The following is a 23,094-nucleotide window of genomic DNA, read 5'->3' as shown; positions in this document are numbered from 1 at the left end:
AGCGAAAGCAACACAAAGCCTCCAGAGCACAGCGGGAGCTCCCGCTGCGCTCCGGAGGCTTCGGGCATCTATCCCATAAGACGCACACACATTTCCCCTTACTTTTTAGGAAGGGGAACGTGCATCTTATAGAGCGAAAAATACGGTACTTTAAAGGTATAGTGTATAACTACATCCCACTCAACTCTTGTATAGGATTACTCCATAAAGCTTTTTTTTCCCTTTATTTTTTATTTTTTGCTAGAAACTAACATTGTATTAAATATATAAGGGTTTTTTCTTGTATCCTTTTTTCCTTTTCCTTTTGTTTGAAATAGCCTTTGGAGCTATTGAATAGATGGTTTTCTATTTCAAATATTAGCTGTAGGGATATAAAAACTGAGGGAGCATATGACCTGGGTAATTGTAATTCACTGTTTTCTTTCAACTAGCATTGACACCTCTGAGTACCACTCCTGCACCTCGGCCTAGCACGAAGGCGTCCACTACTTCTGGTAAGCCTTCAGCTAGAAATTTAATCTCAGCATAATTCAATTTAATAACAGTGCAATCCTACACCTATCCACTCAGAAGTAAGTCCTCCTGAATTGAAGGGGGCTCACCACAGGCAGATGGGTATAGGACTGCAGCCTTAGTAGTTTTCAGTCCTGCTATTGGAAATCATTTCTTCAAAGAACGTGGTATTTAATTTGGTCCTTTCCCCCTCTTCTTTTCTGTTTCTAGCTAACTATCCTGCTTTGCCAGGTACGTTTTTCTCATCTTGTATGCATTTGTGAAACTTTTAAAGAAATAGTTTTAACACATCAGACAGACGACCTGATCATCTTGTTTACAAATTTGGATATACAGTATTGTAGAATAAGTTTATAATGAAGGAATTGGTAAATAAGTAAATGCAGATTATATATATGTCTATTACATAGAGTTTGATCTGCCAGTGGGAGGCAACTAAGGTTTCTCTTTTCTCTTTCTAAGATGGCACTGTGAGACTAGTCAATGGAAGGAACAGATGCGAGGGACGGGTTGAAGTACTTCACAATGGAATTTGGGGGACAGTCTGTGACGACGAGTGGGACTTAAGCGATGCAACTGTTGTGTGCAGGCAGCAGAAATGTGGGCCCGCTCGCTCAGCAACAGCTAATGCTCTGTTTAGTGAAGGCCCGGGGCCAATTCTTATGGATGATGTCAGGTGCACTGGGACTGAAATCAGCTTGGGACACTGCTCTCACAGAGGCTGGGGATTGCACAATTGTCTCCATAGAGAAGATGCTGGTGTCATTTGCTCAGGTACTCTTTGATTGCAGCATGATAGAATATTATTAATAATAATCTATTTATGTCCCACCCATCTGGCTGGGTTTCCCCAGCCACTCTGAGCTGCTTCCAACAAAAGTTGTTTTTCTCTTTGACATCTGGAGGGAGGGCGTTCCACAGGGCGGGTGCCACTACTGAGAAGGCCCTCTGCCTGGTTCCCTGTAACTTGGCTTCTCACAGCGAAGGAACCACCAGAAGGCCCTCAGTGCTGGACTTCAGTGTCCGGGTGGAACGATGAGGGTGGAGACACTCCTTCAGGTATTCTGGGCCGAGGCCGTTTAGGGCTTCAAAGCCTTTGCCAACCTCAACATATCTTGGGTTACAACTTCTGTCAGCCCCAGCCAGCATGTTCACTGGTTAGGTATGATGGTAATTATAATCCAAAACATCTGGTCGGCACCTGGTTAATGAAAACGTATATAAAATTTCAGTCCAATATCCACTTATCTGGGAGTAAGTCTAATTGAAGTCCATGGGGCTTATATCTGAGTAGGCATGTATAGGATTGTGTTGAAAGTGACTGATGTCGGAGAATTACCTTTGTTTCATGCGTTGTCTGCCTTTGCTGGTTTCATGCAAGAAACCAATTGTAATGACCACTCCCCGCTTAAAACGGGGGGCGCCCTTTGCGTGCACGCGTGCAGCCCCTAGATCTGGAGCGGCTCCAACAGCATAGGCTTGGCTTTGCCTTCCCTCAGGTGGGATACCTGGAGGTCTCCACCTACCTCAGGTCCAATCCCACCTGGGGGAAGCGTTGCCAAGGAGACCAGGCCAGGTAGGGGAGGGATTACCTGCCCACACAATAGAGGGAGGATCTTACCTAGGAATCCTCACTTGGCTCCAGATTGTAATGAACATCCCCTATTCTAATATCAATTTCTTGTGATCAGTATTTCAAATGATGTTTCATGGGTTTCTCCAGAACACACACCAGGCAAAGAAAGCTGACTTGGTCCATTGGAAAACTTTCAAAATACACAGCAGGGCACACTCTTTGTTGGGGCCACGACCCAAAATGCCACAAATTGCAAAGTCGTCATCATAATAATAACCAACACTGATGTTATGCCATACAGGGCTGGCATGGTGTCCAAGCCAGTAGACTAAGGCTTTGTGGCTAAGAACAAAAACAAAAGAACCAAAGCACTCAAAGTAGTCACTTTCTTATAAAGAGCAGAGCTGGCCCACCTATTAGGTGACGTGAAGCAACTGCTTCCACCAGCGGAAGTACAAGAGGCAGTATGCGGTTCACAACACCACTTCTGCCAGAACATTCCCCTGTTGCCAGGCTTTGGCAAGAGGGAAGTTTTCTGCTGTGCAGTATTGCTGCTTCGCTTCCCTGCCACTGGGGCAGAGAAGATGAGTGCCAAGGCCTTGTGGAAAGCTCCTTGATCTCACCTAGTGGGGAGGGGTGGTTCTGGCAATGCTGGAAGTGGGGGGCAGGCAGGGCAGGACAATAGATGAGCAAGAGGCGACACATTCTGGTTTTGCCTCAGGTGGCAAAACATGACTGGCTGTCACTGATAAGAAGTATATTCTGTTATGTTTTATGTTCTATGTACAATTTTGATTTCACTGAAGTTATATTTACTCTGCTATTCCACTTTTTCCTTTCAAGTACCAACTGTGAGCACTCCTACTCCAAGTAAGGGACATTTCATCTTCTCTATTACTGCATACTAAACTACTGACTCTATCTTTACTACAGTAAAAATTATTTCAGGAAAACTGTGTTCCTCACAATAATTCTCTTACTTTCTCTTTTTTTCCCCCTTCTCCATCTTTTGTGGGGTTTTTTTCAAGAACCTGCAATTAGCAAGGAAACTACACTTTCAAACGGTAAGAGATCCCTCAGCTGCCTCATGATATATCGGACTAAATGTTAGCTTTAGCTATGCAGGCTTTGTAGAATAGGTATTTTCATGGATGAATTGACCAAGGCATAGCCCACAAATGCAAAATGATTTATAAATGTATAGGAACAGCCAGCACTAGATTTGAGTTGCCATCTCTCACGTGCCCCATCCGTACCCCCAATGTCACCCTGCCACCTCTTTGGAAATAAAGGTGCTGGCAGCTGCACACGATTCACTCAAGGGTGCTTTTCTCAATGATGCTACCACCCATCCCTACAGTTGCTAGGGATTGATGACCCTCTAAAAGCCAGGTCCATCCCAGTTCTGCTTGGAAATGGAATTAAGTCTGTCCCATCCCATTCCTGTGCAGATTTTAAAGGGACATTCTGAAAAATCAGAAATATGAATTTTTTTAAAAAAAAGATAACTAAAACAAGTTATTTGCAAGGTGGTCCATGAGCTGCAGCGCTGCCTCTGTCTATTTAACTATTTTTTCCTTGACTTTTTAAAAAAGTTCCAGAACCAGTTATCTAGCTGCCCACAACCTGGAGTGTCTAGCGCATGGTGCTCCTTACCACCACACTCTTTGAATGCAACAGAGCAAGTTCCTCTGTGGGCAACAGAACTTGGTGACATTCTGTCACCCTCAGAGGGGATTGTATGGGTGAAATATGGATTCCTCCAGTTTTTACTCTAACCTATCGCCAGAATGCCTCTGGTTACCACATTAATAAATATGTCAGTGGTTTGTGCAGTCGCTTCAACTGGCACTTCTCTGCTGATCTCCCTCACCCCAAACCAGTGCTTTTTTTCTATTTAAAAAAATATTTATGGGTACTCTCATTTTGACTCAAGAAAATCACCATTTTATAGTTCAAATCAGGGAAAATAAATGGACAAAAGTACAAAGATTCACAAAATGTTTAGGGGTATATGTACCCCTGCATCGCCCAGAAAAAAAGCACTGCCCCCAACTCACCCCCAAAAAACTGAAAAGCAAAATTAAATGGGATGGTTATGTCAGTTCATATTGGCAACAACATTTTACTCCGTATGCTGATATTGTGACTGGGCTTCTTTATATACCAGTAGTGAACCCATGCTTCTCTCTTCTTTTTCTAAGGAGCATCTGTGAAACTAGTCAATGGAAGACACAGATGTGAAGGACGTATTGAAGTGTTTTACAGTGGAAGGTGGGGGACGGTCTGCGATGATGCGTGGGACTTAACTGATGCAAGTGTCGTATGCAGGCAGCTTGGATGTGGGCCTGTTATCGCAGCACCAGGACAGGCTGAATTTGGTCCTGGTCCAGGCACAATCCTCCTGGATGATGTCTCCTGCACTGGGAAGGAATGGCACTTGGGCCAGTGCTCTCACAGAGGCTGGGGGGTTCATAATTGCCTCCGCAGTGAAGATGCTAGTGTCATCTGCGCAGGTATTTTCCAATTGCAGGTTGATAGTTCCATTAAAAATTAATGGACATAGACCAGGCTTCCTCAACCGGGGCCCTCCAGATGTTTTTGGCCTACAACTCCCATGATCCCTAGCTGGCAGGACCAGTGGTTGGGGATGATGGGAATTGTACTCTCAAAACATCTGGAGGGCCCCGGTTGAGGAAGCCTGACACAGAGCAATTGTGGGGAACCTTTGGCCCTCCAGATGTTCCTGAACTAACTCCCATAAGCTCCAGCAAGCATGGCCAGTAGCCAGGGAGGGTGTGAGTTGTAGTTCAGCAACTTCTGGAGGGCCAGAGGTGCAAAGATGGATATAGAGGAGCTGATGTGCTCTGAGCATGTCTGCAGTGGGGCAGCTTGCCAAACATGCTCAGGCTATAACCCTGAGCTGAAACCCTGAGCCATTACTGTTCCAAATAACCAGGACAGCCTGTGTTTGTTCACCAAGCTGACTCGTTCCAAACATGTTTCCTGCTTGGCAGGGGGTTGGACTCGATGGCCCTTGTGGTCTCTTCCAACTCTATGATTCTATGTGGACAGCACTGGGGAGGGGCCAGTGACCATTTAAGACCATTTAGATTGAAAGTACACTGTTTAAATAATAACCAAAATTGAATATAATACAAAATAATTCTTGAGGAATTATATTATCTGCATAATATCGAACAGATATGTAAAATGCTGTTGGTTGGGTAACACGTACAATCACTGGTTTGATAGGCACTTAAATGCAGTTACAGTGCTTCCCACTTGTAGTCACCCATTTACCGTTTTATTTGTGTAAAAAAAACTTAAAAGAGATATTGTTCACATTATACCACTAAAGTTGGTAACTAAAACATCGCCCTAATTGAAGCAGAAATTGGATTGCTATATTCCACTTTCTTCACCCTTCTTAATACAAGAACCACCCATGACATTCATCTAATCTATTTTTCTTGATAAGGAGCATCTACTGCTACATTTTAAACCACATCAGTCCTATTTACAATGTTGATACCAGTGAAAGTATATTCTACTTACTCCTCTTCTTCTTTCTTTTCAAGAACCAGTCCAGGCCACTCCTGCTCCAACAGGTAAGAGGCTCCTCACCTTCTCTATAATAAAATCCTAAATCTTTCTTCTAAACATGAAGATATTATGGAATAGGCTTCCCATGGAGGAATTGTCCAATGAGCAGCACATGTGGCAAAATTTATATAGAGCTAACCATTGCAAACAATCCTTCTCTTTTGTCTTTCTAGAAGGTGCTGTGAAACTAGTCAATGGAAGACATGCATGTGAAGGGCGGGTTGAAATCTTTCACAATGGAAGATGGGGGACAGTCTGTGACGATTTGTGGGGCATGACCCACGCACAAGTTGTGTGCAGGAAGCTTGGTTGTGGAAACGCTGTCTCGGCACCAGGAAAGGCGCCATTTGGTGAAGGCTCAGGACCAATTCTTATGGATGATGTCCGCTGCACTGGGAATGAAGACAGCTTGAGTCAGTGCTCCCACAGAGGCTGGGGAATACATAATTGTGTTCATAGGGAAGATGCTGCTGTCATGTGCTCAGGTAAACTTGGGTTTCTGGATAATGGATAACAATAAGATCTGTTAATGCCTACGTGACTGGTATCCAATAAACAATTTGTCTTAAAGGTTGGTTTGAACATTCCCTTTCCTAATATGTGACACCTTGAGATCAATGTCTCAAATTACATTTTAGAAGAGTTTGGATTTGATATCCCACTTTATCACTACCCGAAGGAGTCTCAAAGCGGCTAACATTCTCCTTTCGCTTCCTCCCCCACAACAAACACTCTGTGAGGTGAGTGGGGCTGAGAGACTTCAAAGAAGTGTGACTAGCCCAAGGTCACCCAGCAGCTGCATGTGGAGGAGCGGAGATGCGAACCCGGTTCCCCAGATTACGAGTCTATCGCTCTTAACCACTACACCACACTGGCTCTCAAGAAGTTGTTATCTGAAATAATGGTTACAGAGGGATCTGAATACTTGATTTCGTCTCAGTCAATCTATTTTTGCATAGCCTTTAGCTGCAGTAGATGCTGAGGGGTGGGGAATAGCAATGAAATGTTGGCAGATTACTACACAGTCTGCCTTGAACCCCCTCAGTAGGCCCTTCGGTGTGGTGGGTGATACTTTCCCATTGCCCATTGTCAGTGTTTAAGTAAGTGGGATTCCATACACAGAATGTGGGAGGGCACCATCTTGTCATTTGCTCAAAGCAGTGATGGGGGAACTGGATCTGGCCAGTGGAGCATTTCCAGAAATCCCCCACCTCCTGTAGGCCATGTTAACAGATGAGTGAAGCCTTTCACATGTCAATCAACTGATGCTACATGATGCCAGGTAACTCACCTTGAAAGGAAGAATCAGGAGTGCACTTGTCCTCCCATCCTTTGCATTTGTGTCTTGAATTTAAAAAGTGCTGAACTCTACCAGTGGCTGGAAAGGAAAGAATCTTATTCCTTTTCCGTTTGATTCTTCCTTTTTTCTGTGTGGTTCTGTGGATTTATCTGTTCCACACCTGACATCACTTGATGTCAGGTGATTGATAGGTAGCCATAGTTTGGACCAAACCACTCTGCAAGCCAAATGAGGAACCTAGAGGACCTTATCTCAAGGACGTAATGCTTTCCTTGTATTTAAGATAAAAAAATTCCTTCCTGTAGCACCTTAAGGACCAACTAAGTTAGTTCTTGGTATAAGCTTTTGTGTGCATGCACACTTCTTCACTTCTGAAGAAGTGTGCATGCACACGAAAGCTTATACCAAGAACTAACTTAGTTGGTCCTTAAGGTGCTACAGGAAGGAATTTTTTTATTTTGACTATGGCAGACCAACACGGCTACCTATCTGTAACTTGTATTTAAGGTGAGCATTATGAGTCATGAGGTTTAGTGATTTCATAATATCCTACCTCTGTGGACATTGTAGAGTGGGCTTCTCAGGTAGGAATTTGCCAATGAGCAGCATAAAAAAAGCAGGTGGTGCATAACTTTTAATATGTTGAATATATGTATGCAACTTTAAAAAATGAGTAATTTCATTTCAATCCTTTTTTATATAACAGCAAAGGCTGCCCCCCAAGCCACCACTACAGCAGGCAATTAATATTTTTGTGATGTACAAATAATTCAGACATGCATGTTTTTAGAGTTGAAAATATGTGCTGTCTCACAATATCAGGAATGCCTGATATTTGTCAAGAAACCGCTGCCTACACTGGCCTTTTTGACCATGGAATAACTCTTGTGTTGGAGAGCCATTTAGGTACCACTCCTAAAATATATTGCACTAAAACAATGTCATAAACAAACAGTCTTTATATGTTATCTTCTATTATCAAGGAGATAAATAACTATACAACTTTTAGAAGACATCTGAAGGCAGCCCTGTGTTGGGAGGTTTTTAATGTCTGCTGTTTTATTATGTTTTTATATGTGTTGGAAACCGACAAGATGGGTGGGGTCTAAATATCATCATCATCATCATCAACAACAACATCTTTGTTTTTTCATAGCTCCTGCGGATGATACAACTACAGATCCTGGTAATGTTAAAAATGACATTGTTGCTTTTTAATTAATGTATTATAAAACATTTCACTAAGACATTTTGTGGGCCTTTGGCAAAATAAGAATATTTTGGACCATGATGTTTCCTCCTTCAGTGACAAAAATGCTACCCACTCAAAAACCTCCTGTTTTGAACATTTCTGGAATCCATGTATAGTTTTTACCTAAGGCCTCAAAATTAGCCTTCTCATTCTTCTCCATTCCCTGTTGCTTGAGGCCATGGTGAAGTATGAAAAGGGAAGGTGGTTCTACTTGTTGACTGAAATAATCTTTACAAGAACATATAGCCAGGAAGAGAGATGGATAAGAATTTTGTTTGATCCTCCTTTTTAAGCAAACTGACCCAACCAGCACCTGCTGGACTAATGCACAGTTTTGAACCTAATGGTCCTTCAGATGTTGCACTTCTCTATATTTTACAATATGGCTCACAGTTCAAAATAGCTAAACAAATATATAAGAAGTGCATATATCAAAATATCAAGCTCCTCTGGGTGAAATAAAACCAAATTATCTAAAAACAATCCAATAAAGCACTATAATTGAAAAAACAATATAAAGTGACCATAGGCTACAACAGAAAGGCATTAGTGGAAATGTACTGTGTAATGTACTGTGAGAATGTTTCTTTTAACCGATGGGCATATGTGCATGTACACAACATTACATTATTATTTTCTTTGCTTATAGTACTCAACAATACTTTTTTTTTCCCCTTCCCCTGTCCAGTAACACTTACATGTTTGCCCGAATACATGAAGGCAGTTATTGGCAGAGAATACCTTACTTCAAAAGGCTGCTCTGAGTGCAATCTGTACTTGAGTGACCAAGCCTGCAAACCTGAGATTACAAGAGACGAATTTATATTCTATATACCATATGATGGTTGCGGGACAAGACGGGAGGTAAGGAAGTGTATATCTGATCGTAAGACATATCAGTATAATTTGATAGCTTTTATTTGGAGAACTTTTAGGATGTGAGTTTCAAAAAATAAAACAGTTGTCAAATTACACCCCCTGGGGCCCCTTTGCATTCAAATTATCATATATTGGCTTTGTAAGCCATGTATGAACAAGGCTCGTGGACATGCATACAATCCATTCACTCCTCTTTTCAAGAATGACCTAACTAATAAGTCTTCCATTAACTGTAGTTTCCTGTTTAATCTGAACCAGGAAACTATGCTTTGTTGAATAGCTCCTGGTTTGTTTTTTGCTCTGGTTTTATTTGCTACAGTATATTTAAACTTACTGTCCATCTATTTTGTCTAATCTAATGCTTTAACAGAACAATGGAGGGGTTAGCAGTTTCTCCAATACTGTCAGCAGCCGTGGAACTGGTGTAAATCCTCAGTTTATCTTCATCTGCAAAATGGAGCCAAGAGCCATGAAGGAACTGACGCACAACATAGATGAAATGGAATCCACGGAAGAAGGCCGAAAGCAAAGTGGATTATTCCATATGAAATTTTTATTTTATGACTCACCTTCCTTCGCACACCAAGTAGCTTCCATGCCCTACTTTATGAAGATAAACCAGAACAAAAACTTCGAAGTCGAAATCTCTAACTGTAATCGGAGGCAAATATTCTTCGTAGACACCTGTCTGGCTTCGCCTAACCCTCATGACTTCACAACTACAACACATACTCTAATACAGAACGGGTAAGGGGGAGAATAAGCTGACAAACATTTCTGCATACTTTGGACAGGGTCAATTATTAGAAAACACAAACGGGGGGGGGGGGACCCTGTGTCAAACTTTCACTTCAGCTGGCTCTATCCTGCCAGGACTCTAAGCTCTTCACAGCCATCCTTTTATTATTTTGTCTCTATAGATTCTACCTTCTATTTGGCCACGATCCGCTCCTACCTCTTTCCCTGGATTTTTTTTTCATCTTTCCACTTCCCTTCTCTAAATTTCTCAGTGCAGTTCTACAGTGTACAAAAATGCACATACTGGGGTCAAGTATGAATAAAAATGCATGTATTCCTGGAAAATAGCATACAGAAATGCATTATATTATGGAAGACGACTTTGCAACAATGTGTCTATTGGGCAAAATTGGAATTGCTTATCATTCCTTCTCCATTTTTTTCCCCCAGGTGTGTTAAAGATTATACCTATACAGGTTCTTATAGACAGAGGGTCACCCGCTTCAGCTTTAAACCCAACTTCAAATGGTCAACAGTTTATCTACTGTGCAAAATTGTGGTGTGCAATGCATATGACTCTAGATCTCGATGCTACCAAGGCTGCATGCCCAGGCGTAAGAGAGAAATAAGTGCTGGTCAAGAACACGTGCAAGTTATTGGGCCATTTAACCTTCATTAAGTAGTGTCACCTAGCAATGCCCACCAAGGTCAATGAGGATACTTGCATAATGACTCTGTTTGTGGCATTATCTTGAAGTACCGGTAATTCATCACTGTAGACAGTTCCATAGAGAAGCTGGCACTTCAGATGCCAGAATACATGCTTTGATCTGCCTTTGTAACTCCGATCATCTGGTATCTTTGTAGTCAATATGAAAGATCTGTAAAACCTTTGGCTTGAAGTCATCACAATTAGTTGGCTCACCAACTTAGCAAAACAAATAAAGCTAGCTGTCAAAAAAAAAAATCATGTTTCTGTGTATCTAATCATATCGAGACCATAATTCACACATTCAGGCCACCTGGGCAACCCCATTGAAAGCAGGCAACTTTTCATCCAAGGTTACTGAGCAGGTGGTTGCAGACCAGATCCAGGTGCTCTTGGAGGAAACTGATCAAAGGTCAAAGACAGTTATGGTCAAAGGGCAAAGAGACCGCTGCTGGAGCTATACAGGTGGCACATGGTATAAACAGTATTAAAGATTATACAGTGGTACCTCTGGTTGCGAACGGGATCCATTCTGGAGGCCTATTCGCAACCTGAAAAGAACGCAACCCACGTCTTCGCATGCGCGGGTCACGATTTGCCGCTTCTGCGCATGCGAATGATGTTATTTTGTGCGTCTGAGCATGCGCGAGCGGCGAAATCTGGAAGTAACCCATTTCAGTACTTCCAGGTCGCCACAGGACGCAACCTGAAAATGCTCAACCTGAAGCAAACGTAACACGAGGTATGACTGTATGCATGCATATAGTCATATAAGCAGTAGCAAAAATGAACATATTTAGGCTGCATTGGTGGATGAGCTGAATGCCCATTTTACGAGGGCATTGCTTATGTTTACACAGCTGCATTAGCTTTCTAATCAGAAAACACATTGCATCATTCCACCTTGAAAATTTGCCTTGAATATCTGTACAAGTGTACATATGCACACACCAGTATGTGCACACACATATGCTATCTAATGCAGTGTGGCTCAGGCTTTGGATAGCATCACATCTGTGGCTCTGGCAGGCACATTGGCTGGTATCATGGAAAACCTGTAACAAGGACCTTTGTCATCATAGCACAGAACTCTTCCCCTTGACATTCTCCTGCATTCCTCTAGTCTTAAATTTAAAAGAACTTCTCTCTCCGTCTTATTTACTTAAGTCATTCCTATATCATTTTATATATAATTCTGAAAGAATATCGAAGCAGTTTTCAGCCTAAATTAAAGCAGCAAATATAACACTGCAAGATATCAAAATAAAATAATACCAGTAAAGGTCAAGTATAAAACGTGCATCTAAAGTGGCATATTTGAAAGAAAAATAGAGCATTCTCTTAGAAGAAGATTGTGGATAAAAATCATATACAACAAACACAAAATGGCATAATTCATAATATAATAATAGAAATAGAAGCTGCAGCACGCTTCCCTGCCCAGTAACCTCTCCCAAATACATTGTCCTTATCCAGGTCTTACTATCATGCATTCCCACCAGCCGTATAGATAACTAATCCCCGGTCAACCAGTTATTAAACAGCAATGTTTAGCCTACAAAAATACACTAGGCCTAATTGACAACCCACTCATTCACCCACCTTCATCTACGGCAACATAGGCTGCATGCACACCATACCTTTCAAGCACGTTCCCAGCGCATTCTTTTCCCCAAAGGATTCTGGGCAATGTAGTTTATCCCTCACAGAACTACAGTTCCCAGCAATCCTTAACAAACTATGGTGCCCAGAATTCTTGGAGGGGCCAAATTGTGCTTTGCATGTGCATGGAAGGTATAATGTTTATGCTGCTATAGTGACATACAGCAACATAGCCAATCCTTCCCCATCTCTTACCAAAGAAGGGCTGCACTCTAGGTCAGTTCTGTCGCAATGAGTGACGTTGAGCAACTGCAAAACACGCAAAAACTGAAAGAATGTTTAGAGCCAAACCTGGAGGGGTATATTTGTTTTGCGCTGACCATGTGCTCAGAGGCCCCCTTCCCATAACTGTTAAATTGTGCCTCCTGAGCCTCTATTTTACAACTGGCTCTAGTTGGTGGACCTTCAAGGTCTTTGGTTTTTACGTTTTCATTTTCACAGAAGATAATGCCACGCAAGCCTGCCCACCCCTGCTTATCTAGCACACCTAGCATGTCATGCAACACCTGTGGCCTTCTCACAGGTATCTCCGGCCACAGCTCAAAGCACCAGTATGATCTGCAAAGATTATGCAAGCTGTTATCAAACCATGTGGGCCAGAATGATTATGAAATAAGCAGAGATATAAAAAGGGCCAGGAAAAGTGACCTCCTGTCTTCAGCAAAATGGAAGCTTTCAGGCAATGCATTTTCTTGCCACTTTTATTTGGTTGGACTCTTGCTGAAAATAAGCTGACCGAAGTCCAAGGTATGGAAGTTTCAAAAACTTTTTTAAAAAAATTGATTTAAAGCCATGCACTATTAAGATGCAACTGCTTCTAAATCACAACGTTTGCTTTAAATGTTAAACAAAGTCTGCAGTTTTAGAACCTGAATCCTGTTGATTTCACTGGGCATGATTTAAGAATGAGAATCATTTTCTCACTTTCTCTGAATTGTTTCCAGATGTTATTTGAGAACAATGTTTGGCGACCAAATATTTAACTGTTTACATTGCATGTATGTATGTATGTATACTAAGTATTTTATTTCGGGTAGGTAAAAGCAACAACAACACCCTGTGGTGGTCACTTTAAATTTTCACGCTTGGTTTGGCATTTCCACATTTTGCAAAGCATATTTTTAAAATCCAATTTGCCGCTCTAGGAAATTAAACAGTGATGCTCAGGAACAGGGGAAACAGCTTAAATTATATTTGGCTGCAACAGTTGATAAGGATTTTTGTCTACAGTTGGAAGAACAGCTATTGTGGTGCTCTAATTCAAAGCATATTGCAATGCATGCAATAAAATGATTAAACAGCTGTTTTGAGAGGTCTATGAGATCTATATTTATCATTACTAGTGATTGATCATTAGATGTTTTAGGCCAAGGTCTTCCATAAAATCTTACTGAGATTAACCAATGGTTTCTGATTTTATAAAAATAGCAAAAAGTGCATGCGGCGGTATACTGAACAATAACTATAAAGCACTGCCGCTTACACTCAAGGCAAATGAAAATTGTATCTGGCAAATACAGAGAGATGTTAATACAACTGTGCATGTGAATGAAACAATCCGACTCATCTTCTCTTCCTATGAGTGAGTATTCTTTAAATGGGTTCTGAACAGTACAGCTGAAAAGCATATATTTGGGATTAATTTTCAAGTACTTTGAGATTTATTGAAGTACAGCTAAAGTACACTGATAAGACTGAATTTTAGGTTGCACCAACAGCTGGTTTTTCTTTTCTTTTTTTAAAAAATAGTTTATTTGCCACAGCATATATTTGAAACATTCTCATAATCTTAAAAACCATAAAATAACATTCCATGTGCTCCACTCTCATTAAAAGGAAGGAATACATTATATCTACAACAATTTGAAAGGTTAAAATGTATACTTCAAGTATTCCAAACTAGGTTACAGCTATTTCCACATGCCACAAAGGTGCTTTCGATTCAAGGAAGTATTAGCCCCCTTGCAGCCCTTATTGGCACTTGCATCTAAAATTGTTTAATTTCTCAGGCATTATTTTATTTTTATTATTTATTGAATTTGTGTAGCACCCTACACCCGCAGGTCTCATAGGTAAACTATAGAAAGGAGGGATAGCAAGAGAAAGAGAAACATCGCACTATATTCACAGGGAATGATAGCCAATGGCAGGTTCTTATTTTGAACTAACATTCAAGCCGTGTGTTTGTGTGTGACTCTAATGCTAGTCTTTTTACCTTTACTTTTAGTCTTTGTGTATTTTTGTTGTTTTCAAATAGCTGCCTTCCACTGCAGAAAGTGAACCACTTATGGAACTGGACTTTCCAAAATGGCTTCTTGTTGTTAAGTCACAACAAACAAGCAAACAAACAAACAAACGCTTTTGTTCATTTAGAATTCCAGAGCTGCAATCCTGTATTCAATGTTAGCGTTAAGCAAATTGTTCCGTCAGTGGATTTCCACTTTTGCAATGGCATTTCCCCTCCCTGGATGGAAATCTGTTCACTTGACCCTCCAGAACTGATCTGGGGATGGCACAGGGCATACTCAGAGGAAGGAGAGGAAAGGAAACCTATTTGTGCTAGTACTAATACTTGCACTAGTGCAAAATCGTAACTCAGTACTGTCCATTTTTAAAACTGTTTTTAAATTTGCGAAGTGCCCAGTGAAAATGATAAATTTGGTGTTTTATACGTGCCAAAAATAAATGAACACATTTACCCAAGACTAAGCCCTATTGAGCATGAGGGGGTGTACTTCTGAGTCGACAGAAGTAATACAAGGCAAGCTGGATCCTCTGCTATATTTATTAACTAATGGTGTCTTTCCCCTGCTGCTCCAGATTCAATCCATCATCTACATGTGACAGAGAAAATATTGAAGTATATGATGGCCCTTCAACGGACGCGCCTCTCTTGGGACAAGTGTGCAAAACCCACATATCTGTTCCCATCTTCCACTCATCTTCTGGCTCCTTAACATTTCGCATATCAACAGACTCGACAGAATTTACACGGACCATATTTGCATTTTATTACTTCATCTCACCAGATTCACGTGAGTCATCATCGAACGTCCCTCATAAGTGACAATAAGGGGGGAAATTCTTGAAAATGAATCAGCTTGCCTAGCTAGTCAGTATTTAACAAGCCTTCTATTATCGTTGCCCTTCCTGTGTATTCCACACTCACATGCCACTTTAAGTTGCCACAAGAATCCAGACCTTGTCATGTAAAAGACTTAACAAGGCAACCCTCCAGAATTTGTACTTTCCAAGTGAACTATATTTTTATAGACATTTGTCACATACACTTCAAGCATGTCAAAGGCCGAGGCAGCGCATGATGATTTGCCAATGAGCCAATGAAGAATGTCCATTTAGCAGCGTAATGCTAAATATCTGTGGGTCATAGATATTCAGGAGAATGGCCTGCTTCTGGTTAATTCTTCATTTTTTTTGTACAATATTAGTATGATAAATATAACTAGTGACTGTTTACTTTATTTCACAGCCGAAATTGAAAACTGCGGGGGTCTCCTTACTGGCCCAGTTGGATCATTCGTCAGCCCCAATTACCCCAAGCCACATCCAGAATTTGCATATTGCGTATGGCACATTCAAACAGAAGAAAATTCCAAGATAAATTTAACTTTCAATGACATTTTGCAAGTATACTTTCATATTTCATATCAACTTACCTTATTGGGGATGAAATTGTATAGATCAACAAGCAAAACACGGGAAAATCAAGTATTCATTGGGCCTAACACAAGGCCCTCACATGAGCCTATGCAGCTCTCTGGATCCCAGCTAAAACGTTGAGTTTTGTGTGGTATCCTTATGCATCTTCATGATGTTATATAGCCCTGCCCCTGCTCAGCATGAAAATGTAATGACATACTGTACCACTGGAGGGGGGAGACCGTGTCATCAACAACCAGTGTGGTGTAGTGGTTAGAGCACCAGACCCAGGTTCAAATCCCCTCTCATTCAGAAAGCTCACTGGGTGACCATGGGCTAGTTGCTACCATTTAGTCTACCCTATCCTATAGGGTAAAACAGGATAAGAACCATTCTGGGCTTCTTTTGGAAAATGGTTAGGATTTTTTTAAAAAAAGAATAAGTTAAGGTGTGTTACCTGGAAGTCACTGAAGGACCACATAGATGAAAATAAAAACTGCTGCTGCTGTTGCTACCATCAGTTATTTGACATTTTTCTTTATGCCTGTAGTCTAGAACTAGATGACAAATGCAGATTTGATTTCCTCGCCATCTATGATGGTGCAACAACTGATTCTGGCTTAATCGAACAAGTGTGTGGGCGCAAATCCGCTGCATTTCAGTCTTCTTCCAATGCGATGACCGTTGCATTGTCTACAGACTATGCCAATTCATACAAGGGCTTTTCTGCTCACTACACAAGTGAACCAGTACCAACACCAGAGCCCAACAGTAAGTCTCATTTCTCTAGAATGATTCCTGACTGTTTTGTGTGTGTATATAGAGAGACTGAAGATTCATTATATGGAAGACATGTCAGTCTTTTAATTAATGTGGTATGTACAAATAAGCAGAGAGGAATATGATCTATAGCATCTCTAGTCTCTGAAACAGGGCAGGCAGTCTGGCCAAATTTGCCTTTTTCATATGCTCTGGGATTGAAATTCTGCAAAGCCATGTGACAGTTAGGGATGACTGCTCCTTCCGTAGCCAGTTGCACAATTATGATCCATGCTCTGGTAACACCTAGAATGGACTACTGCATTGTGTTGGGCAGGAAGACTGCTTTTGATGACTGTTCAGAAAATGTATTTCATACAAAATGCCTGTGTTAAGCTGCTGATTGGAACTGATTAGAGGGGGGCATACCCCACTAGTTATTGAAAGAACTTCATTAGGCCAATAAAAGCAATTACTTATCCTCTGCAAATAATTAACTTTGACACTGCACTGTAGTCCTTGCAGTGTGAATTTTGTTGCCCGTGCAAAAGGAGGCAGTGCTAGGGCCCACAAAGAATAACTAGGACATTGCCACAGCAGAGACAGTTCTGTATGAATTGTATTTTATTCTTTGCTTTCCTCCCTCCTTATATTATCAGAATCCATCAGTTGTTCTTCAGACATGATGACAGTTATTCTCAGCAAATCTTATTTGGATGCACTTGGCTATGATGAAAATGACTTGATGCTAAATGACCCGTCTTGCAGACCAGTTGCATTAAACCCAGTGACATTTTCTTTTCCACTCAACAGCTGCGGAACAGTTAAAACGGTAAAAATCACCAAAACAAAAGGAAACAGTCAAACCATGCTGTTGTGAACAGTCCCTTGGAGCTCGCATTATGCCAAACCATCTTGTTTCCTATCTTGCTTGCCTCCTGACAATCTAGCTTACAAGGACTGGACCCAAGTCTGTCCTGTTCCAGCCCATTCTTATCTACCTACACAAAAACTGCCAGAGGCACTTAAGCCTGAGCTACCCAGACAAATTTTGAACTTATCTTAACATTTTTTCTCCACTTGGTTGGGATTGCCTGGGAAAAATCAGCACCATCAGAATCAGGGAGGTGGATATAAGAAAGTATATCATCTCAGAAACATAAATGTCACAGAACAAAACAGGCTAAGATTTGCTCCTTTCTTTTCTTTGGTATATGTAGGATTCTGCTGGAATATCTTCAGTAAGATTCACTGAAATGAATGGGACTTAAGGTTCACATCCCTGTGTTTATGATCCCAATATTAGACATTTAAAACTGCAATCCTAGACACACTTGCATAATAAGAGTAAGTCCCAGGGAATTCAGAGGAGCTTGTTTCTGAATAGGCATGCATTATGAAATGAGCTCCATGGACTGGACAGAGGACAGTCCAATCCACCACTAGTTTCCTCAGAAGTAAATGTCCCCTAGGACACACATCCGTTTTCTTTTCCAGAACTGTGGGTTGCATTCCTTATAATGACACATGCACACCAGAGCATAAAAAGTAAAGGTAAAGGGACCCCTGGCCATTAGGTCCAGTCGTGACCGACTGGGGTTGCGGTGCTCATCTTGCTTTTATTGTCTGAGAGAGCCGGCGTACAGCTTCCGGGTCATGTGGCCAGCATGACTAAGCTGCTTCTGGCGAACCAGAACAGTGCACGGAAACGCCGTTTACATTCTCGCCAGAGCGGGACCTATTTATCTACTTGCACTTTGATGTGCTTTCGAACTGCTAAGTTGGCAGGAGCAGGGACCGAGCAACGGGAGCTCACCCCGTCACAGGGATTTGAACCGCCTACCTTCTGATTGGCAAGTCCTAGGCTCTGTGGTTTAGACCACAGCGCCACCCGCGTCCCACACCAGCATAAAAAGTGAATTAACAGATTATCAATACTGTGGCAAGTGCTGGTGTGTCTCCTCTCCTCCACCTCCCTATCTTATGCTGACCCCAAAACATAGAGTACAGATTAGCTACTGCATACAGACATTTGGATCATAGTGTAACTGATGTACTGTGGAAATACCTTTCATTGAGAACTTCATCAAACAAATTAAATGAACTTTTATGCTTTTTAACAGCATTCAAACGCCATTTTTCTTATCAAGAGACCTTCACTGTCTTCCAGTGGAGAAACTGCTAAATACCTAAGAGGCTGAACTCAAAAGGCTGGGCCATTCTGTAATCATTTAAAGATGTGCCTGAATAACGCTAGCATGTGAAGACTTTGTTGTTGTTTTTATATTCCAAAACTTGAGCCAAGACCCACTGCGTGCTCTTCTTCACTGTAATATCCTTTCTTCCCCAAAAGGAAAGTGGGTAATGTTTTGTTTCTGTCTTACACAGGGAGAAAACCACACAATCACTTACACCAACACTATCACTGCTTCCCCAAATGGCAATGTGATTACCCGCCACAAACAGGTTGACCTCATTGTGAGGTGTATAATGGAAAACAATTCAACTGTAGAAGTCATGTATGAAACAAAAAATGTAGAAAATGATGATGAAAGTGCTTTAGGTAGATTCAATCTCAGCATGGCCTTCTACGATTCCGATTCTTTCTCCCAAATGCTTGATTCACCATACTTCGTGGACTTGAACCAAACAATCTATGCACAAGTCAGTCTGCATTCCAGTGATGCCAATCTGTTAGTGTTTGTGGATACCTGCACTGCGTCACCAAACCTTGATTCTACATCACCAAAATATGAATTGGTCAAAAGCGGGTGAGTGCCGTTATAACTGTTCAGTATGGTTGTCATTTACAATTAAAGTGCTTCTTGGTGGATTCAAATGTGAAGAAGTGACACAATTTCTACCCTTAAAGAAGACTAAGGGATAGTGGAGATTGTAAGTTGGCAGTGGAAGAGTTTGATGAACAGTTTGATGAACAGAGGAGATAAGTGGGGAGGGGGGTTGGCCATAGGGAGCAGCATGTCAGAAGGTTTGGAGAATGTGGGTGGGACAAGAAAACAAATGGGACTAATTTGAGACTAAAGGAGCCTGCATAGCAGTAGACCAATGAGAAAAGAATGAAAATACGGTGTGTGCACGCAAAACTGTACATTTTTGAAGTATCACAAAAACTGTAGGGTAAAATGAGACTCAAGTATCAGAAGCACATATATTTATGTAGTTTATCATGGCTAAAATACAGTCCAGAAGACTGAGACTCAGGGAACAGGAAGTGTGGTGAAGGAAAGCATTTGTAAACATTTGCGGAATGTACTCCTTAGTGAGGGGTGTCCGTTGCTGTCGTGATTAACTTTTAGGGAAATTTTTATAGTGTTCCTGTTTACCTAGGCTTTGGACCCTTGCAACCTTGAAATCATTAGTTTGAGAGTAGGTGACTGCTTTTAGCAGTATTAAACTGTTTTAGTATATTGTTTTAAACTCTTTTTAAAGAAGTTTCAGTTGCATTAGTATCACTGCGTATGCCATGCTGGGCTCCTTTGGAAGAAGGTGCGGAGTATAAATCTAATAAATAATAATAGCAATAATAAAATTATCTACCAATAGGTGGGGAGTATTCTATTATGGACTGTGTTCTTACAGCTAATCTCTTTATACTGCCCAATACTGATGCTATGATGATGGTGGTGGTGAATAATTCAAGTTACTATTACCCACCCTTAACCTTAAGGTCCCAGGCAGGTGAAAACAATTCAAAATACAATAATTAAAACAGATACAATTGCAAAAAAAAAAAAAAATAAATAAAAATGCAGGCCACTAGGCCAAACCTCTGTTCAATTGGCTATTTCTGTAAAGCCGACGGCAAGGTAGTCCTGTGTCAGATTCACAGAGTAATTTGTTTTCCACATTTTCTTCACTTAAAACATTAGTCCACCAACTTACTATCTGGTAAACATCTAATATTACTGCAAACAGGACCAAGCGACTGCTGATCATTATAAAGTGATGTGGACGTTCTATTGCAGATGCGCAGAAGACAACACTTACGTGGCTTATCCGGTCCTTGAACATTATGGGAGATTCCGGTTCAATTCCTTCAGGTTCCTACGGTATCAGCCATCTGTTTACCTCCGCTGCGAAGTTTTGATTTGTGACAGCAAGGATCCTGATTCTCGCTGCACTGAAGGTTGTCGCCCTCGACATAAGAGAGAGCTTTCTTCCTACACATGGAAAGGGGAGGCTGCAGTGGGACCTATCATCCTGAAGAGAGATCTCAGCTCTATGGATCGCTCAGGTGTGTATATTGCAAGAAGAAGACTGCCTTCTGGTGCTTCTTTGGGTGATCTTATATACACAGATATCCCTGTTCTTAAAATACTATCAGTAAAAGAAACGATGGGGAACCCATGGCTCTCCACAAGTTGTTGGGAGTCAAACTCTCTTCATCCCATTGGCGATGTGGGTTGGAGCTGAAGGGGTTTGGATCCAACAGCACCTAGAGGACCAAAGGTCCCCCAACACTGATTTATTTACTCATTTGTTATTGTGAGCCTTTATGTGCCATTCTTCAGCTGAAAAGCATCCCATGCTGGCTAATATGCAATCAGTTAAATAAAACAAGACAGCCCCTGCTTGCATGGCTACAATGTAAAAGACATGACACAAAAGGGAAACTGGAAGGGAAGAGGGACATGGAAAATGAACATTTATAACAGTCCTGATGAAGAGTGCATCGCCATCAAATTGCAGGAAACCAGTGTCCTTGGTCCTCAACAATCTCTCACTCGATCTAGCAAATGAATGAAAGTGAAAGGGATATTTTCCCAATGATTATACAGGTGTGTGGGTGGGTGTGTACATGTACATGTTGGTATAGAGGTAATAAATTTTTGAACTACATTTTACTCTCCATTTGTTTTCTGCTTTTTACATTCAGATTCTTCTATTCAAGTTCATCCAGAGGAAAGCCAGAATACACCATCCAAGAGCCTGTATACCCTTACGTTTGTTGTGTTGGCTGCAAATGCTGTCCTCCTGGCTGGTCTGGCAGCGAAGCGTTTATTCACTCGAGAACCAGGATACAGATACCAGAAGTTGCAGAGCCCTTAACAGAGCACTCGCGTTCCTTGCTTCAGTTTGAACCCTAAGTTTATGTAGACGCACTGGAAGATTTGTGTTTTCATCAATCTTATCTCTAAAATGTGATGTATTGAAAAGGGGGGAGAGATTAAGTATAGCCTATAAAAACATCACAAAGATGTTGTCCACCACTGGGTTTAAGGGGAATTAAACTTATTTGGGAAGGATAAATGGGTGAGAAACTGCAAAATATACTATTGACTAGAATTTTAAGGTATGTTAGCTCAAGGAAGTTTCCTAGATTCTCCTCTCCTCTGCATCCACCTGCACACCTCCACAAAGAGCTTCTCTGGGAGTCAGAAGGGGATGGGGTGTTGGGGACATCTGAGGGAGTGGGGGAGAACTGCCCCAAATCAGACATTAATCTTCATCTAACTTGCCATAAAGGAATTTCACTGCAGGAAAATCTCAGGTTCCCTCATCCCCCCAGCAGCCACATGTGCCCCACCCCATTTTGTTCAGAAGGAGGCTTTGGAGTGGCTTTTCAGGGGTGTGCAAGAGGCTATAGGGGAGGAGGGGATGGGAGATATTTTTCCTTCACTTCTTAGGATCCACGATTTCAACTTGGGCATTTACGCAGATGTACAAGCACTCAAGCTATCTGTTTCTACTTGGTTTTCTAAGCAGAATGTGAATTAATGTGACAAAAACACAAAAGAACCTTATACTGTTAGAAATTGTGCTGGCTCCTGTTGCAAGACCAGAGAAATTCATATCACCTTATGTGCAATTCTAATTCTGGAACAGCGTGCTCAAACATGTATGGCACATTGCAGAACCAGCCAAAGGAATGAGGGAATGATGGATAAGAAATGGAACAGACCTTAGAAGAACCATCTAGGAACCGGTGTGGCAGACAAGCCAAGATAAAACACCCACCCCTACATTGAAGACATCTGCACTTCTCCAAAAATAAGGCTCTTCATATATGTAAATAAATGAATACAGGCAAACCCCAATTTGCAGGGGGGTTGTGTTGTTAAAGGTTTCAGAACTCACAGGGTTAAAGAGTTCTGAGTTACGTCTCTTTCCTGAGGCGTGGTTACAAACACTTACGGGAGTGGTTTGACTCCGAGCGTGTCAGTCTGCCTCTGGTACGCTATGCGAGAGGGAGGATGGGCGAGCTTTCGCCAGGTCTGAGTTATGCTGTTAAACTACTTGATTAAAGGCTAAGAAGATAAGGAATGCCTTGTGTCTGTTCTGAATTTATTACCCACACGCTGCAATTTGCTTCTAACTGCTGTGATTGCTCTGCTACCGGCTGAAGAGGCAGAAGGACTTTGGAGCGGCACGGAAAGTTTGCAAGCTGCGCAATGGAAGCGTGCCGGACTTCATGTTTG

General features: G+C 41.5%; 3 protein-coding genes across 5 annotated transcripts in view; all 3 read left to right on the top strand.

Annotated features, from left to right (window-relative positions):
• DMBT1 (deleted in malignant brain tumors 1) overlaps positions 1-6,078 on the top strand; it is a 152,996-nt gene extending 146,918 nt beyond the window's left edge. The window contains exons 51-57 of the mRNA XM_083505310.1: positions 432-494; positions 724-744; positions 976-1,287; positions 2,933-2,959; positions 3,118-3,153; positions 4,294-4,605; positions 5,671-6,078. Coding sequence (XP_083361436.1) covers positions 432-494; positions 724-744; positions 976-1,287; positions 2,933-2,959; positions 3,118-3,153; positions 4,294-4,605; positions 5,671-5,738 — 839 coding nt within the window. The 3' untranslated portion in view covers positions 5,739-6,078. The remainder of the gene's footprint in view (positions 1-431; positions 495-723; positions 745-975; positions 1,288-2,932; positions 2,960-3,117; positions 3,154-4,293; positions 4,606-5,670) is intronic.
• A 1,703-nt stretch (positions 6,079-7,781) lies between these two features.
• Positions 7,782-10,831, top strand: LOC310708196 (scavenger receptor cysteine-rich domain-containing protein DMBT1). Its single transcript, XM_083506233.1, has 4 exons — positions 7,782-8,181; positions 8,936-9,111; positions 9,497-9,873; positions 10,315-10,831. The coding sequence occupies exons 1-4, from the start codon at positions 8,043-8,045 to the stop codon at positions 10,541-10,543; spliced, it is 921 nt and encodes a 306-aa protein (XP_083362359.1). The 5' UTR covers positions 7,782-8,042; the 3' UTR covers positions 10,544-10,831.
• Positions 10,832-12,315: 1,484 nt separating this feature from the next.
• On the top strand, positions 12,316-22,726 carry CUZD1 (CUB and zona pellucida like domains 1). 3 transcript variants are annotated; one of them, XM_083505530.1, is made up of 10 exons: positions 12,329-12,367; positions 12,759-12,982; positions 13,664-13,817; positions 15,056-15,270; positions 15,726-15,879; positions 16,446-16,666; positions 17,314-17,486; positions 19,043-19,425; positions 20,641-20,909; positions 21,552-22,726. In XM_083505530.1, exons 2-10 carry the CDS (start codon positions 12,901-12,903, stop codon positions 21,722-21,724), a joined length of 1,824 nt encoding a protein of 607 aa, XP_083361656.1. In that variant the 5' UTR covers positions 12,329-12,367; positions 12,759-12,900; the 3' UTR covers positions 21,725-22,726. The 3 variants fall into 3 exon arrangements, with proteins under 3 accessions (XP_083361657.1, XP_083361655.1, XP_083361656.1); XM_083505531.1 differs by lacking the exon at positions 12,759-12,982 and having other exon boundaries at positions 12,316-12,367; XM_083505529.1 differs by having other exon boundaries at positions 12,321-12,982.
• The last annotated feature ends 368 nt before the right edge of the window (positions 22,727-23,094 follow it).

The sequence above is a fragment of the Podarcis liolepis genome (assembly GCF_965112155.1).
Source record: "Podarcis liolepis genome assembly, chromosome: 5".
Lineage (NCBI taxonomy): Eukaryota > Metazoa > Chordata > Lepidosauria > Squamata > Lacertidae > Podarcis > Podarcis liolepis.
This window is presented reverse-complemented; position numbering and strand designations above follow the sequence as displayed.